The following is a 17,978-nucleotide window of genomic DNA, read 5'->3' as shown; positions in this document are numbered from 1 at the left end:
ATATTTGTATATGTATGTGTGTATACATACACACATATACATACCAAAATATACTTATATACATGTATATATGTATATTTTTATAGGTGTATATTTGTGCATATATATACACATATATGTAAAACACAGAAACATGTGCATAGCTCATTTAGAGCTATCCCAAAGGGATTACCAAGAGGATTTAACAAAAGTAAAAATCTTATCCAGGAATTCAATCTAAATTAAACCCATAAGAAGACATCAAGAAAGGTTAAAATGGATCTTCTTTTTTGTGTGTGTGGGGCAATGAGGGTCAAGTGACTTGCCCAGACTCACATAGCTAGTAAGTGTCAAGTGTCTGAGGCCAGATTTGAACTCAGGTCCTCCTGAGTCCAGGACCAGTGCTTTATCCACTGCACCACTTAGCTGCCCCTCAATGGATCTTCTTAAAGGTCCTGGAGAAAATCGCTCCAGCCTGTGACTTGACCACATGTAAGATAATTGATATTTGCATAGCTTTCTACAGTCACAAGGTGTTTTGTTTATACATTTTCTTAGAACATATACTTAGAACAATCCTATGAGGTAAGTTATTCCAAGTCTATTTCCATTTTAAAGATGAGGAAACTGAGGTCAGAGAGGTTATGTTTTAAAATCTCTACTTGTTAAGCTTTCCTGTAGATAAAACCTGAGTTTTCTCAATAGTTTGTTCAGTCTTTTAAAAGATATGAAAATGAATTTATTAGAATGTGACTCTTCTCTCCCGTGCCTTTTTTTCCTCTCTAAGTCTGGCATACTTTTGCAAACAGGCATCTCATTGGATTGTTTATCCTTAAGGGACTTTATAGAGTTAATTATATTTGCTCTTATCTACCTGGTCCAGACTACCTTTAAAAGTTAGAAGTTTTTACCAGAAATACTTCTGGTAAAACTACTTGGCAAGCATTGTTGTAACATATGGCATCAGATTCTCTTTTACAATTTCTAATGTGTTTCTTACAGTCATAATGATTTCAAAAGGTTGGGATATTCATACAAGCTCAATGATCCCATTGGCACCCGAACAGTATACAATGAACAGTATGATTGGAAACCGTACTCTAGAGAAGAAATTATAAGGACTGCAACATCTTCAGGATCTAGGAGCAATAAGCCCCATCCTAGCAAGGTAAGACTAATGTAAATACACATAGATAAGCATAAATAGAATTTCATTGTATAGCAATACTGAATCTGAAAATGTACATATATATATATATATATATATATATATATATATATATATATATATGTCTCAAAGAAACTTCAAATGCCATTGTGAAGATTCTAGTTTCAAGTATCATTTCATTGTGAATGGAATCATCAAATAATAAAATTCTAGAGTTAACAAGTGTTATTATACCCTAGCTATGGGTTTACTTGGAGCAATGTGTCATAGTCTTTCCTCCCTCTCACCTCATATCCGATTCCCTTTTTGCGTATTTTCTTTTACACTATAATTTTGTGTATTAGCGTATGTACCATGTCTCCTCTTCTGAGTAGCTCCAAACCAACCCTTTCTCCACATTCTTTGTAATATTTCCTTTAGTTCTAGGCTCTCCATAAATAACTATTGAATCTATTTGAAATACATAACATTAAGAAAGCATTGTCTACAATTTTGCAGATTTTGGATTGGCCTTCTCAATTTATGTAGACTAGGCTTTGGGCAAAACCCAGGTCAGCAAAATAGTGAAGGGAACAGTAGGTTGCTGAATTGTAACTTCAAAATTTCAGGAATTTGGAAATTGAAGACTATAAGGATGATTTCTTTGGTGGAAAAAGGCCAAATGAAGCATTTCACTTTTCTGAAAGTGAAGCCTTGTGGAAAGTACCCCAGTCCTGATTCAGGGCTCCCTTGGAATTTATATATGATTTTTACTTATTTCAGAAGGGTTGTGAGGTCATTCTTTTTATTTCCAAGCCAAAAAAATTAGGTTTATTGAAAGAGGGATCCTGTCACACAATAAAGCCAGCCTCAGATATAGGACACAAAGACTGAGAGTGTGAGGTCATTCTTAATGCCCCCAAATTCAAAGGAGTTTAGTATCTTAAGAGAGTGAAATTTCCCTTATCCTTAGAAGATGAGGAGTGAAGTGATCTAAGATAAAGAATTTGTTAACAATAGTAAAGGTTCTGGGAGTCATAATGGAATAGTATAACAGAATGGATAGCAGAGGACAGTGTGGACCGAAGTGGGGTAGGGCCAAGGTGTGGGTAAGGAAGCTGTGTGGAGCATGGGTTGAAGAAGGGAGAGATGAGGCAGGAAGAACAATTTGGGAAGCTATTGCAATAGTCATGAAAGGGCCTGAGTTAGGTTGGGTTGTTTAGGAGCAGAGAGAAGGGAACATCTATGAGATGTTTCAGAAGTAACTTTAATTAGCCAATGAGATGAAAGTTGAGCTGAGGAAAACTTGCGTGACTGAAAGGATGTTGGTGACTTTGACAGAAATAGGAAAGTTCAAAGGAGAAGGGTGTGTTTTTTTTTAAAAGATAATGAGTTCTGTTGGGGAAAGTGAAGTTTGTTATGCCCATGGTTTATTTCTCTGGTTTGAAGTGTCTAATACATAATTAGTAATGTGAGACTAGAATTTAGGAGAAAAGAGATTAGAACTGATTATAGATTTGGGAATCATCTGCATAAATATGGTAACAACTCATGGGAGCTAATGAAATAGCCATGTAAGTCTATAAAGAGAGAAAAGAAGGCCTTTGACAGAGCCTTGGGAGAGGGTGGAGCCAGGTATATCATAGGAGCATGGGGTCCAAGGCTGGAAAGGACCTCCTTTTACAGATGGAGGAAATGGGTCCACAAGTTAAATGACTTGCACAGGGTCACACAGTCTCAGTACCAGAGATAGCATGTGGATGATTCAACAAAGGGCACTGAAAAAAGCTTCCCACAAAGGTAGGAAGAGAGTCAGGAGAAAGCAGTTTCATAATAGCAAAAGAAGGAACAGAGTATGTATTTAGGAAGTTAGAAAGAGTGTTCAACAATGTCAGAAATGTCAGTCAAGAAGGGATGACAACTGAGAAAATGCCAAAGAACCTAGAAATTAAATTCATATAGAGAGTCTAGCAGATTAGAAGTGCCCCACCCCCGGCCGTTGTTTCCCTCTGGAGATGTTTTAGATTGGCATAATTACTAGGCGTATGGTCCTTTCCAATTGGTGCTATCTCATGCCATCTGACCATTCCTTCTCAGTGCCCTGTGCTGGAATTGCCCATACTTCAATGAAAAGGGCACTGGGTCTTGGAAAATCAGTAAAGCTGGGTTCAAATCCAGTCTCAGGTTCTGACTGTTTGACCTTACACAAGTCACTTAAATCTCTTGGTAGACCTGTTTCCTCCATCTGCAAAAGGAGGAGGGGGGAGACTATTAGATGAGAGATTCTTTTTAGCTTTAGATCTGTGATCCAATGACATATCTTGACAGTGAACATCATGGACAAGGGGTCATTTGTGATCAAGGGAACTACAAAGTAAAGGCCTCCTAATTGGGTTGGAATAAAATCACCTGGACATTGAGCTAATAAATTATAGTCACTACCTCTGTGAAAGGTAAGTAGCTGGTGGGGTGGGGGTATCCAAGGACTGAAACAGCTATGACCTGAGGTTTCAGAAATAAAAATAATAGCCTATTTTTATATAGTGTTCTCTATTTTACAAAGTGATATCCTCACAAAAATCCCTGTGTTGTGAGATAGGGGTGTGCTGGAGTTGGCTGAACTAGTTAACTAGATGTTTAAATTTTTCAATGTTAGCATTTATACTTTGGGAGATAGATTATAAAAAGGCTTGACTTATTATTTTGCTAATTGTCATAGAGCCTTAAGAAAGTGATGGAAAAATATTAATAATGCAGATTAAACATAGAAGTACATTGGTTGTGCATCTTTTATTTTTCAAGAGCTGCTTGCAAACATTTACCAGCACTCCCCTGCTTTACAAGTATTGTGATTCCTATTTTGTATATGAGGAAGCAAAATCAAAAGGGTTCTTACTGGCCCATGGTGGCATGGCTTAGTTGGTGTTGGAGCTGTGATTCAAATCTAAGTCTTTTGGTTCCTGAATTCAATCCTCTTTCCATTATACCATTGCCAAGAAGTGAAGGCCAAATAACTCTATGCACAAGGAATTCTATGTACAGAAGATGACTTTCTAACTGTGGTGACACATGCATGGCTCAGGGATGCTGGAGCAGATGTTTCTGGGAAATCTTCTTTGTACCATTTCTCAGGGGAGCTCTGGGGAACCTTCCAACCTCTACTAATCCAAATGGGGCTATCAGGAACCCCAGAAGTAGCCCCTACAAATCAAGTGATGTGAAAAATAACAAAGAATATGAATTTACAGGAAATGGATGGATAACAAATTGTGCACTTATGGAATCTGGTACTTCTCATTTGGTCATGGAAAATAATTTAAAATATGCCTACTATTTTAATATCCTCTCCTTCTTATTATTATTCTGATTTTTATTATTATTTTGGTGAGGCAATTGGGGTTAAGTGACTTGCCTAGGGTCACACAGCTAGTAAGTGTTAAGTGTCTGAGGCCAGATTTGAACTCAGGTCCTCCTGACTCCAGGACCAGTGCTCTATCCACTGTGCCACCTAGCTTGCCCCATCTTTTATTATTTTTAAGATTAATATTATGAAGTAGAGAAAATCTCCTAAAGATTCATTTGATCATCGATTTATAGCTGGAAGGGATTTTGAAGGGCAGCTAGTCTAAACTCCTTTCTTTATAGAAGAGGAAACTGAGGCTCTGTCTAAGTGGTTTGCCCAAAGGTCCTATAAGTAGTAAGTTCCAGACATAGGATTTGAACTCTCCATCCATTGTTTATGAATCCACAGTGCTGACCATGGAGTCCCAGAGGGGTCCAAAACTCGAAGGGATATTTTGCAGTAGGAAATCCATGGGGCTTCTCTGCTGCTTTGGTGTGGGAGGCCAGAACAGGAAGGACTTAGAATTTCTCCTCAATATTAAAATCTTTGTGATAGGTCTAAGGTGACTACTATTACTCATTTTTTCCCTGTGAGAAACCAAAGAGGAGGCCTTGTTCTGAGATGCACATATGAGTTTGCCTTATTGGTGATATTTTCTTAACCATCACAATGAATAATGCCTAGAATGTTAGCTCTTGAAGCAGGAGCTTAATTCATCCAGGTCAAGGATGCTGAGGAGGCTCAGAATGGCTAAGTGATGTGCCCAGGACCACATATCCAGTTAGTGGCAGAGAATCAAACCCAGAACTCCTGATTCCCAATTCAGCACTCATACTCTTATTCCTCTAGTGTATATGATAACCAAAGAACTGTGTGATAATAGCAAGTCAGATAAATTGGCAATGCCTTGTATTAATGGAATTAACAATTGTTTGTATTAGATTTGGCTGTGTATAGTCCTATTGGAACATATATATATAATATACATACATGTATATATTATATATACATACATATATGTACACACATTGTGTATATAGGGTTATATGTATATGTGTGTGTACACATGCATATATATATGAAATGTTGATTGGTATACCAGCTGCATTTTTATTAGAAAGAATGACTATTTCTAACAATTTTGTTTGTATTGATAGGAATTTATGATCTGGAAACTACCACAACATTTGACAAAGATGGAACCAGGTAGTACTTCTCCATGGAGAATTCCTGCTACACTCAAAGAGATCCGTAAAGCAATAGCAGACCAGTATACCTCTAGTTTCCGGGAAGACTACTTGGAAAAATCAAAATGTAAGCACCCTGGTTTTCTTTTTTTCCTGAATAGGAAGTCATGTGTTGGGTTCTCATATTCTCTTCATACAGAGAGACTGATTGCTCTATGTCTCTTTTGAATATAGGGGAATTGATCAGCAGTTAGCGCCAGTCTCCATCTAGGAATAATGATTCTTGGATGGGAGCAGTGCACCAAGATTTAAGGCAAACAGAATAGAGGCTGGGTGCCCCCTCCTATACATGTTAGATTTCTAGAAAAGTTTGCCCTGTAGAATTCTTAACTAAACAAGGGATAAAAGATATCACAAGAGATAAAACAGACAATCTTGACTACATACAGTTAAAAACATATTTGTACAAATAAAATAAATGATGCAATAATTAAAAATATGTAGGGTAGAGAAAATATTTTCATGGAGTATCACCATTAAAAATCTTTTATCGGGGGCAGCTGGATGACACAGTGAATGGAGCACTGGCCCTGGATTCAAGAGGACCTGAGTTCAAGTCCCACCTCAGAAACTTGACACTTGCTGGCTGTGTGACCCTGGGCAAGTCACTTAAACCCTCATTGCCCCACAAAAAGAATAAATAAATAAATAAATAAAATCTTTTATCAAGAATATACAAGGAAATGATACCTATATAAATGTTACACAATATATGAAATCAAAAAAAGACAAAGCTTCAAGAAGTACCAAAATATTCATAGACAGAGCTCTTTCTGGTAGCAAAGAATTGGAAACAAAATGAATGTTCCGTGATTGAGAAATGACTGGAAAAAAACACATTATACAAATATAATGGAATAATACTGAGGAAGGAGGAATAAGGCAATCATGAGGATTTGTACAAATTCACGAAGAGAGCAAAATAAGCAGAACCAAGAGACTAATATACACAACGACTACAACAATGTAAATATAAGCATTGCCAAAAGGGAATTGAGCTCTAAATAAAAGAAAAAGAAATCTTGGAGGAAAAATAATAAAACATTCTTCTTCCCTCATGCTGGATAAGTGGAGGGACTACTTGGACAAAATATATTTGTGTAATATAAATATGTATATGTACATACACATGTGCATATATGAATGATATATGTATACAATTATACAGGATATATAATTATTTGATATGTGTATATATAAACACACATATATGTAAAAATGTTTCTGCTAAATTGCTTTTCTTATCACAAGAGAGTTTGGTCTAGAAGGAATACTGGAAATAAACTATGATGTATAGACAAAAGACACAAATATAATATATTTCTTAAAATCAGATGAGCCTACTCCAAGTTTAAGGTACTTTTTAGGTCCACATACACTCAAAAATATCACAGTTTATGAGCCTCCACTGATATGTTTACTCTTAGTAATCAGCCACAGGAAGCGATAAGTTCAAAGCAAAGGTATTTAATAAAATGAAATAGTAAGTAACAATAGAACATCCCTCCCAAATATTTCCACAAATACAGACATTGGTGAGAAGAGTGAACATGTGTAGGGATATCATGCATGATGTGTGGCATTCATGGATAAAGAAGCATATGAAGTGACCACGTATGGTTTTATATAGAGGTGTGGAAGAGCAATTCAGACTTTTGATTCTGTTAATGTCATGGTATTGTCATTATACTGCTCAGAGTTTTACTCAGAGAAGTGGCTGAGCCTGGCAGGATTTTGACAGCTACCAAAGTCACTAGCTAGCTAATTTGATTCTAATGAAATTTAATCTGTCTTTTGAACTTAATCTGTCTTCCTCATAGAATCAAAGTTCCTTTCTTAAGCCTCTATCTGACCTAGGGACAGTAAGCCACTTTTAACTCTAGTTATTAGTTAGTTAGTTAGTTAGTTTTGGTTTAGGGCAATGAGGGTTAAGTGACTTGCCCAGGGTCACACAGCTAGTAAGTGTCAAGTGTCTGAGGGCAGATTTGAACTCGGGTCCTCCTGAATCCAGGTCCAGTGTTTTAACTGTGCCAGCTGTCCCCTCTAGTTAATTTCTAATTGTCAATAAGCCTTTTCACTTCTACCTATTTTTGTGAAACCATGAGACTGAATTCCAAACATTAGTAAGCATTCATTTCAGCACCTACGTGCTAGGTATCCTGTTAAATTCTAGGGATACAAAGAATTGCAAAGGCCACAAATGGCTGTGTGGATCTGAGAGATTACAGTCCTCTTTCCAAATTTCTAGCTCTCCCGTGTAAAGGAAAAGAGAAGGGGGAAGACCAGAACACTGTCTTTTGTTCTAAAATATTGCCTTTCACATATAAATATACCTAGCAACAAACTTCCTTGGCTTTGAGGTGACTGTGCAAAAATTTTCCCCAATGAGAGAAAACTCTCTAGTTTTTGAGCAATAGCATACACTTGCAGTATAACCAGCCATTCTGAGGATTGCAATTTAGAATCAGATAGTAGAGCAAAAAAACCCCACTAACAAACGCATATGAAAATAAGTCCATTACCTTGAATTGGTGCCATGTTCCTAACCAATCAATCTAATTAGCCTCAGACTCCTTGTTTCAAATAAAGGAGCAGATTGCTGTGTCTTGTTTATTTGGTCATTTCAGTCATGTTCAACTCTTCGTGACCCATTTGGGGTTTCTTGGAAAAGATATTTCCTTCTCAAGCTCATTTTATAGATGAGGAAACTGAGGCAAACAGGGTAAAGTGACCTGTTCAGGGTCATACAGCTAGTGTCTGAGGTCAGATTTGAATTCAGGTCTTCCTGACTCTAGGCCTGTCATTCTATCCATTGTGCCACCTTAGCTGCCCAGATTGATTCTTGATTATGTAGTATTTTAAAATCAGATATGCTAGCTTCATCTCTAAATGTGGGGAACTTATTTCACTGCAGGAAGAAATAAAGGGCAGAGAAAATGGGCTTAAAATGTTAATTCCATTAAGTTAATTAGACATAATTGGTTACTTTCTATTCTTCCTAGTAATAAACCTGAAACAAACTATACAAGTACCTCTTGATTGGAAAAAGTTACTTCCTCGGCGCCTGGAAACCGAGTTTAGGCGCAATTTCCAAGTCCCAGTGAAGATACCTGAATTAAGAGACTTGACTTTCAGATATGGCTGTAATGCATCATTACCAATTGCTGCTTATGGACCTGGTAAGGATATATTTGGTATTTTTAAAAGTGTACTTTGCCATCAAGAACCACTGACAAGGCATCATGATAAAAGCTGCATTTGGAGATGGGGAATAGGAATCAAGTATCAACTAAGTTATATCTGTATTACACATCTTGATTGTGTACTTATCTTTGTATATCCCTATCAAGTATTTGAAAACTTATTCACTTTGGAATCTTTATGGGAAGAGTCAGGAAGCCAAAAACCAGAGGAATACAGTATTAAGTATCTCTTTTTCAAGTCAATAGGACCACTTTGCAGTTTAAAAAAACTCTGGTATATTTCACTGCATGAACTACTGTGGAGACACTATGAGCAACCTTAATCTTTATGGAATTTGCCTTTAATTCTAAATGAAATGAATTTTTTTCCTCAAGTACTACCATAGGATATGATATGTGTTGGGGAAGAGAAAAGGGTTGCTCTAACATGGAAAGAAAAAAACAACAAAACATCCTGTATCCCAACTCCTCTCATTCTTTTGGGCTCTTTGATAGCTTTCCCTGAGGTGAAAATTGAGGCTGATGACATTTAAGCTACAGATTCTGATGCTTCTTCCTTTTATTTTTAGGACATAAATTTATATAGCTTTCATGTATTGGATGTCTTTAATAATTTGTAGTAGAATCTAGGATTCTGAATAATGAGATTCTGGAATGCCTGGATAATCTAAAGGACACATGTTCATATTGAATACCAGTGAAACAATTGTTGAAGAAGAAGATAGCTACACAAACCATTCATATTCTTGTTCCTTTTGACATCATACTCCCCTCTATTGGCTTTAGAGGGAGCTTTAGCAACTCAAATGTTAAATACTTAGTCATCTTCCCATTCCAGTGAAAGGTTGAGAGAGAAAACCTTGCATCACTCTCGGTCCAATTTAGCCTGGGCACGGGCTGGGGAATTTGAGGACCTCTGCAGCTATCTAGCCCAAACCATACATGTAAGTATTTCCCACTGGAACATAACTGACAAAAGTCATGATTATAAGGAGGAGGAGATGCTTGCCATTCCACAAGGCAGCCCACTCCTCTCACTCCATTAATTGCTCTAATTGTTAGGAAATTTTTCCTGTTACCAAGCCTAAGTTAGAATCTCTGGACCTTCCACCCATTGACTCTGGTTTGATCTCTGGGACCAAAGAGAACGAGCCTAAACCTTCCACATGACAACCCAACAAATAACTTGAAGATATCTGGCATGTCTACTTTGAATCTTCTCTAGGCTAGACAATCCCAGTCCTCATGTGATATGGACTCAAAGTTCTTCACTATCCTGCTAGGCCTCTCTGGACACCTTCTGATAGGCTGTGGTGCTCAGAACTGAACATAATGTTCTATATGTGAGGTCTGATGAGGGCAGAAAATAGTAGGAAGCCATGCCTCTCTTAAAATAGCCCAAGATCATATTCATTTTTGCGGGGGCTGCCATATTGCATTGCTGATACATAGTGCTTGTAGTCTACTAAAAAGCCCCTGATCTTTTCCATAAAATCCATGATCTAACTATACCTCCCTCATCTCATACTTGTGAAGTTGGTTTTTTGAACCCAGGTATAAGGCTTTATATTTATTGCTAATAAAATTTAGCCTATTAGATTCGGTTCAATGCTCTAGCCCATCATGAATTCTTAGACTCTGACTCTGTCACCTGGTGTGATAGCTGTCCTTCCAGCTTGGTGTCATCTTCAAATTAGATGATGCTATCTATGTTCTTCTCCAAGTTTAGCTACCATGTTAAACTACATGAGAACCCAACACAGATCCATAGGGCATTCTACTGGAGATGACCTGCCATATCAACATTAAACCAATGAACAACTATTATTTGAGCTCAGTCATCTCATGAATTCTAAACCCACTTGTGTTATCTAGTCTACATTTCACGTTGCTCATCAATCACATCTAGTACTGTCAGAAGGCAATAACAAAGTTGACATAGCTAACTCATCTGAGCCAGGTGATTTGAATTCATCAAGAGTAAATAAGGGCTCCCATTGTCTCCCTTTTAGCCATTCTTTTTGTTCTGTCAAGTTCAAAAATCACTTTTGGGGAAAAAAGTGACTTAAAATAAAAATTGAACAGCTCTCCTTTCTCTGTTGTCTATCAATATTCTATCATCACTGTTCCTTCTTAAAAGCTTGCCTGTTCTATCAAAATAGTAAAAATGCTTTTGTTGTTGATTCTACAATCTCTGCTAACTATCATCCCAAATCTCCTCTGCCTCTTATGGCTAAGCTCTTTGTGAAGACCCTCTACAATAACAATACTTCCCTCTCTCTTTTCCCAATTTATTTACAACTTGGCTTCTGACCTCACCATTACAACAAAACTGCTCTCTCCAAAGCTACAAATGATCTCTTAACTGCCAAAGCCTAGTGGCCTTTACTCAATCATCCTTCTTCATATCTTTTTAGCTTTTGACACTGTCAATCACCTCACCTCCATGTTAATATTCTCTTCTTTTTAAATTTTCAGTTTCTTTTTTTTTCCTTTTGCCTATCTGACCACTCCCACTTAGTCTCTTTTGCTAGATCTTTATCTAGGTCACAGCCACTAAAGGTGGGTGTCCCACAGGGTCCTGTCCTGGATTTTCTTCTTTTCTTTTTCTATTTTATTTCACTTGCTGATCTTACCACCTCCCATGGATTCAATTATCATCTCCATGCTGATCATCCTCAAATCTAGTTATCCAGTAAAAAAAACCCCTTTTTGCTTATTCTTGTCTCATATCCTGTATTTATTTTGTTTGTCCATAGTTGTTTGCATGTTACAATTCCCCTATTAGATTGTAAGTTCCTTGAGGGCAGCATCTGTCTTTGGTCTTTCTTTTTTATCTCCAGGACTTAGGTACAGTTCCTAAGCACTTAATAAATGCTTATTAACTTTTGTCCTTAATCTTCCTTGCAACCTCAGTTTATTCTGAACTTTATCTCTCCTTATATTTTGTACAGGACCATGCCATACTTTAAAAATTCATCTTTGGGGCAGCTAGGTGGCACAGTGGATAGAGCACCAGCCCTGGAGTCAGGAGGACCTGGGTTCAAATCTGGCCTCAGACACTTAACACTAGCTGTGTGACCCTGGGCAAGTCACTTAACCCCAACTGCCTCACCAAAAAAAAAAATCATCTTTTATTACCTGGTCTTGTTTCTATCTTCTGTAAATTTATTTTATTTATTTTAATTTTAATTAAAAAAATTTTGCAGGGCAAATAAGGGTTAAGTGATTTTCCCAGTGTGACACAGCTAGTGTCAAGTGTCTGAGGCTGGATTTGAACTCAGGTCCTCCTGAATCCAGGGCTGGTATTTTATATCCACTGTGCCACCCAGCTGCTCCTGTACATTTATTTTAACAATTAAATTAGTTTATGAGTTCCTTGTGTATCCACATCTTTCTCTTCAGAAAAATCCCATTTTCCCTCCAAATTGGAATTGTTAACTTTTATTCATTCTTGAACATCTCCCATACTTCCTAGACTGACTTTCCCTATAGAGCTATGGTTCATAAAATCCTACCCTTCCTTTCTTGAACTCTTTAAAATGTTCTTTCTTATACTAGAGGGTACATGTCAAACTATTCCTGGACTTCCCTTTTCCAAACTCTAGAAGAGAATGGTCACTTTTCCATGAATTCCTATAATTTCCATTCCTAGTGGGAATTAGATCCAGAATAGAATTTCCCTTTTTTTGTTGTTCCTCTCTCTGCCTTTTGAAGGGATGAAATTGTCACTAATTCAAGAAATTATTAGTTGCTCTATTTTTGGTAAAGAGATTAATCAAATGTCTAGGTAAATGAGGTACCTTGTCACTCCTCTATCATGAAACCCTGTTCCAGGATTATTATTTGTTCCCCAAGCTCCTCATCTATTTCTTATTTCTATTATGATCTATTGAATCATGTGGTTGGAGGAGATTGTTGTTGTCCTTCAAATTTTCTTTAATTTCTCTTTCTCAAATTCAACCTCTGATCTCCTTCACTGGAGTAAACTACTTCAATTGATGTACACAATTTCATTATTCTTAGGCAAGTCCTCTCTTTTCCCATTCATTCTACAACTTTCTTTCCATGGAAGCCTGAAGCAGAACCAGACAAATCTTTCATTGCTTTGTTTGAAATGAATCCCCAGATCTGTGGAAACAACCATATCCTGATAGAAGAATCAAAACACCTTCCAAAACCAAGCTATTTATAGAGAGTTCTTATATACTTTATCTCATTTGGCCCTCATATCAACAGGATGAGGTATTTTAAGCTTTATTATACAGATGAAGAAACTGTGGTGCAGAAAAATATAAAGTTCAAGGTCATAAGCATACTAAAACAGTAACGCTTGGAAACCAAATTCATATCTTCTGACTCTGAGTTGAATTGCTTCTGAGGTTCTAGGACTGCATTAGTCTGCCAAGTATCAGCCTTCAGTATTCAATTTGATTCAGTAAGCATTTATTAAGTGTCTTCTTGAATGCCAGACACCATGTTGCATAATAAGACTACAAAGACAAAAATGAAGCAGTCTTTACTTTCTTTTTATTTATTTAAATTTTTGTGAAATTTTTCATATTTTATTCTTTTCCAATTATATGTAAAAACAATAATTCTCTACTTTCAAGAAGGTTATAATCTATTGTACTCATACACTTTCCCAATTGCAGTCCCAAGTAACTGGAAACTGAAACCTGGATTTCTCTTACATTGTTTCCCATCACTTTCTCCTTCAACAATAAACCTGATAATCATGTGTCCCTCCAGATTTTCCTGACTTGGCTATTTAAAGAGGTCTCATTTAAAATGGTAACAGTTCTTCACATCATGGAGGATGCAGATTCAGCTCATCATGGGGACCCATGGCTTCCAGTATAATGTCAAGAGATGGTGATGATTCTTTGCTTACCCACAAACTTTCTAACTCTTGCCTTTTTTTGCCTTTGTCTTCACAGTTCCTTCGGTTCTGCTTAGTCACATCTGGAACCAAGAACACTCAAAGAAACAGAGTACATATGAAAGACATTATGGAAAGGAATACTTAGATTTTGTAATGATTTTGAATTCTCTCAGTGAGGATGAAATTAAGAACTACCTTGAGAAAGTTCCAGAGAATGGTAAGTTGATAGACAAACTAAGTTACCATTTTGTCCCTTGGTAGAACATAATCAATGGATCTTTTTCAAATAGACACTGTCTCACTTTATGGTCATCCTCATCACCCTACCTTAATATCCTGTATTTCCTTGATTGATATTTCCCTCGAAAGAGGCCCTAGTCATAATATTTCCATATAGGAAATGAGCTGCATGGTCATTTTTCTTCTATCTGGACTCCTTCTGAGTACTGGTTAGTGCCCTAAAGATAGCTATGTCAATCAATTGCATAGGTATTATGCACCTACAGCACTATGTTAGGCACTGGGTATACAGGGTAAAAAACATATTAGAGTGCCAAGTCTGGAGTCAGGAAGATTCATCTTTCTGAGTTCAAATCCAGCCTCAGACATTTGTAGCTGTGTGACTGTGGGCAAGCCTACTTAACCCTGTTTGCCTCAGTTTCCTCATCTGTAAAATGAGCTAGAGAAGGAAATGGCAAACCACTCCAGTATCTTTGCCATGGAAACCCCAAATGGGGTCATGAAGAGTCAGACAAGACTGAAACAACTGAACACCATCAACAGGATCCCTAAAGTCCATAATCTTTCCTAAAACTGTTCCCATTCCTCAAATAGAAAAAAAAAATCAGTTCTTATTTTTCTGGCTCTCTCTTAATTCATATGCCTCTAGCTCTCTTCTCTGGAATTCCTTCTCAGGAATTCCTTTCTTTGGGGCAAAAGGATGAGATGCATATGAAGGTGAGGGGAAAAGGAGGATAGGAAAGAAGGGTTAAAATAAGGGGAGAAAGGAAATGGAAAGTGTAAAGCAGAATTAATTTGATTAAGACAAAAAAATGGGATTTAGGCAAGGGATTCAGACCAATGAAGGAACTGGAATAATGCCCTACCTTGTTCTCCCTCCCCCCTCTGCCATGTCCTTCCCCCTCCCCAAACACAGAGTAAGGACATGTGCAAGAAGCAGATTGCTGCCTTACTCCAAGTCAAGAAGGGGAAGGATCCAGTTGTCTGGGCACTTGGACCATTGATGGCTCTCAGCCAGGGTTGGACAGCTCCATAAGCAAGGTGTCCAGCAACTGGACCCAGCTGGTTTGCTATAAACCCTTCATCTTGTTCATTTCCTTCAGTTTTTATTTTAGGGCTAGAAAGTCATTTCCTAAAACTGTATAAAAACTAGATCTCTAAGTTCATTGTGGGGGTGAGGGAGGCAGAAAAGAGAGACTCAGAGGCATCTGCAAGAAGGTCCTGACTGGCCACTGGCACTAAAAGCAATAGACTTTTATTATGTGAATGTTTTAACCTAATCCAAGGAAAGGGTTGGGACTTAAGAGGGGACATCCAAGGATGTTCAGGAAAGGCAGGGACATCAAGGAAAGGCTCTAAACAGAGCAGTCATCAGAATGAAAGAGGTTCAGCTGCTGTGTGTGGGTGTGGGCTGGCAGTTTCTGTTCTCAAATCCTAATCATTGGGTAGGGGGGTTTATTTCCTTCAGCAAGTGGAGATTGCCAACCTTTTACCCTGGAAACAAGCCAAAACTTCCAAAACTTGGGGCTATAATCTGAATTTGCTTTCCATTACTCCCTTTGTCCCAATACACACATATTAGGATCACAGGCTGATCTCTCACTGGCCAATTCGTATATGAAAACAGCAGAGGCCAGCTGGCTTTTGGGAGTAATCCCTAAACAAAGGGCGCCTCAGGGGTTTTATAGGGAGGGGGAGAGTCTCATTCATCTGATTGGTTGCCATCTCTGATGTCTCAGGTGATCAGGTGCCACTAAGCAGATAGAAGTGTCCAGGCATAAAGGATTCCAGAAAAGGGAGGAGAAGGAAGGAAGGTGTGGTATATAATAGATAAGAAAAAAAAAAACTCCCTAGTCTTTCTTACAAGAAAGACTAGGGAGTTTTTTTTTTCTTATCTATCACAATAGAAAAGGTTCAAGGAGATGATAAAACATGCTGAATAATCAAATTTTACTATTCACAGTTAACTTTATAAGGCAGCTAGGTGAAGGGTGAGTGTTAGACTTGGAGTTAGGAAGGCCAGATTTCAAATCCTGTCTCGCTTGTGAACTGTGAATTCTGGGCTTAACTGCTTAATCATGATCAACCTTGGTTTCCTGTAAAACACTAATTTATGACTGTAAATATCATTATCATATTAATTAAAATATAATGATGCTTTAAAAACAATGAAATTAATTATTATCTGTGTATTTTTCTTTACTTGTCTCTTGTTTTTCAAGGGGGGAGGAAAATAATTCATTAAGCTTGTTAGTTTGGGCAGAAAAATTACTTTTTTCCCCTGCAAAATATTAGTGATAATAGCCTGAGATATTTGCCACAGTCATCCATATGGCCTAAGTTTGATCTTCCAAATATTAAGTTTACTCTTGCCAATCAATAAATAATTATCCCCTCTTGTGTACATAGAGATCACATCCTCTGAGTCATGTTGTTCTCTACCTGTAAGATGACTATATAAGTTTTACATTCTTTAACATACTCAATTTGTTAAAAACAATGGCATACACTATTTATTTCTATTATAGACTCTTGTTTTAGTGTTCTAAAAAAAACTAAAACCTCTTTCCTTTATTTCCAGAAAGAAAAATTCTTCAGAATTTTGTTAACGAAAATTACAATAGTGGCAACAAGCATAAATAAGTAAGTTTAGCCATTGTCTGTGGACATCAACCTGGTGCTTAAGGAACAGATTCATACTTCTGTCAATATTGAAAAATAATAAGATGGTTGTTAATTTGAATGTGTTGTCTTAATCTTCTTGTGTTATTAGTAAATTCCTCATGTGTCTCTCACCTCCTCAAAAAGCTTCAGGAGCTCCATATTGCCTTTAGAATAAAATACAAACTTTTCAACCTTGTATTCAAGGTCTTCCACAGTCTGACTTCACCTTTCTTACCCTTCTTTCACATTGCTCTCCTTCATGTCATCTATATTCCAGTTAAACCAGATGATTGGTTTTTCCAGAATTTGATATGACACCTCCCATGTCTGTGCATTTGTGCAGGCCTCCTCATTCCTGGAAAGTACTTCCTCCTTACCTCTGCCTTCTAGGGCGGGGGGCGATGAGGCGATTGGGGTTAAGTGACTTTGCCCAGGTTCACACAGCTAGTAAGTGTCAAGTGTCTGAGGTCAGATTTGAACTCAGGTCCTCCTGAATCCAGGGCCGGTGCTCTATCCACTGCGCCACCTAGCTGCCCCTTACCCCTGCCTTTTATAGCTCTTCCCTTTTCAGCAAGGTTCATCTCAGTGTTTCTTGATTCCTCCCACTAACTTAAAGTCTTCTCTCTTTCCTCAGATTATCTTGGAGTACTTTGTCTAACTCTCTCCTTTGTCCCTATACCCCCACTTTGTATTATACTTATCTATGTTCAGGTCATATTCCTTTTCCCCACAATTGAAATGTAAGGTCTTTGTATCTCTAGCACCCAACACAGTGCCTTGCTTGTAGGAAGGGTTTAATAAATGCTTGTCTAATGCAATATTGAATTTAACATATTCATCACATTTTTAAGTCACCTTAGAAAAGCTAAAAATAGAATCTTAATTTGGTTTCTCCTTTAGCAAGATTACAGACTGATCACCTCATCCTACTCATGTTTTTAAAGGAATTCAAGAAATCTTATTTGGTGCAAACTCTAGTGTAACAGAAGAAAGTGATTATTTCCTAGACACATGTAGGAAATATATGTACATACCAAGTAACCTAGAAAGAGCCTCAAAAATGGTAGCCAGACCTATGAAGTCTCATTAGAAGCATGTTATTTTACAGAACTCTCTCTGTTAAATACCAGAGATGAACACTGATTAGCTGGTCAAGGAGGTGCTCTGCCTCAGAAAGAATTTAGGCCACTTGTAAGCTAAGACATTGATGTACATTTGAAAATGGTGCCTCTGCCCCTGAATGATTGTAGTTCCTAGAAGAGTAATTAAT

The 17,978-nt window shown here is 37.4% G+C and overlaps 1 protein-coding gene across 1 annotated transcript in view; it reads left to right on the top strand.

Annotated features, from left to right (window-relative positions):
• The window catches only part of TEX26 (testis expressed 26), a 32,966-nt gene extending 15,941 nt beyond the window's left edge, over positions 1 to 17,025 (top strand). The window contains exons 3-7 of the mRNA XM_043998909.1: positions 982 to 1,147; positions 5,627 to 5,783; positions 8,719 to 8,895; positions 13,860 to 14,021; positions 16,626 to 17,025. Of these exons, the coding sequence (XP_043854844.1) occupies positions 982 to 1,147; positions 5,627 to 5,783; positions 8,719 to 8,895; positions 13,860 to 14,021; positions 16,626 to 16,687 (724 nt within the window). The 3' untranslated portion in view covers positions 16,688 to 17,025. The remainder of the gene's footprint in view (positions 1 to 981; positions 1,148 to 5,626; positions 5,784 to 8,718; positions 8,896 to 13,859; positions 14,022 to 16,625) is intronic.
• Positions 17,026 to 17,978: the final 953 nt, after the last annotated feature.

This window comes from Dromiciops gliroides, chromosome 3, assembly GCF_019393635.1.
Source record: "Dromiciops gliroides isolate mDroGli1 chromosome 3, mDroGli1.pri, whole genome shotgun sequence".
Lineage (NCBI taxonomy): Eukaryota > Metazoa > Chordata > Mammalia > Microbiotheria > Microbiotheriidae > Dromiciops > Dromiciops gliroides.
Note: the sequence above shows the minus strand (reverse complement) of the source record. Positions and strands in the feature narration are given on the sequence as shown.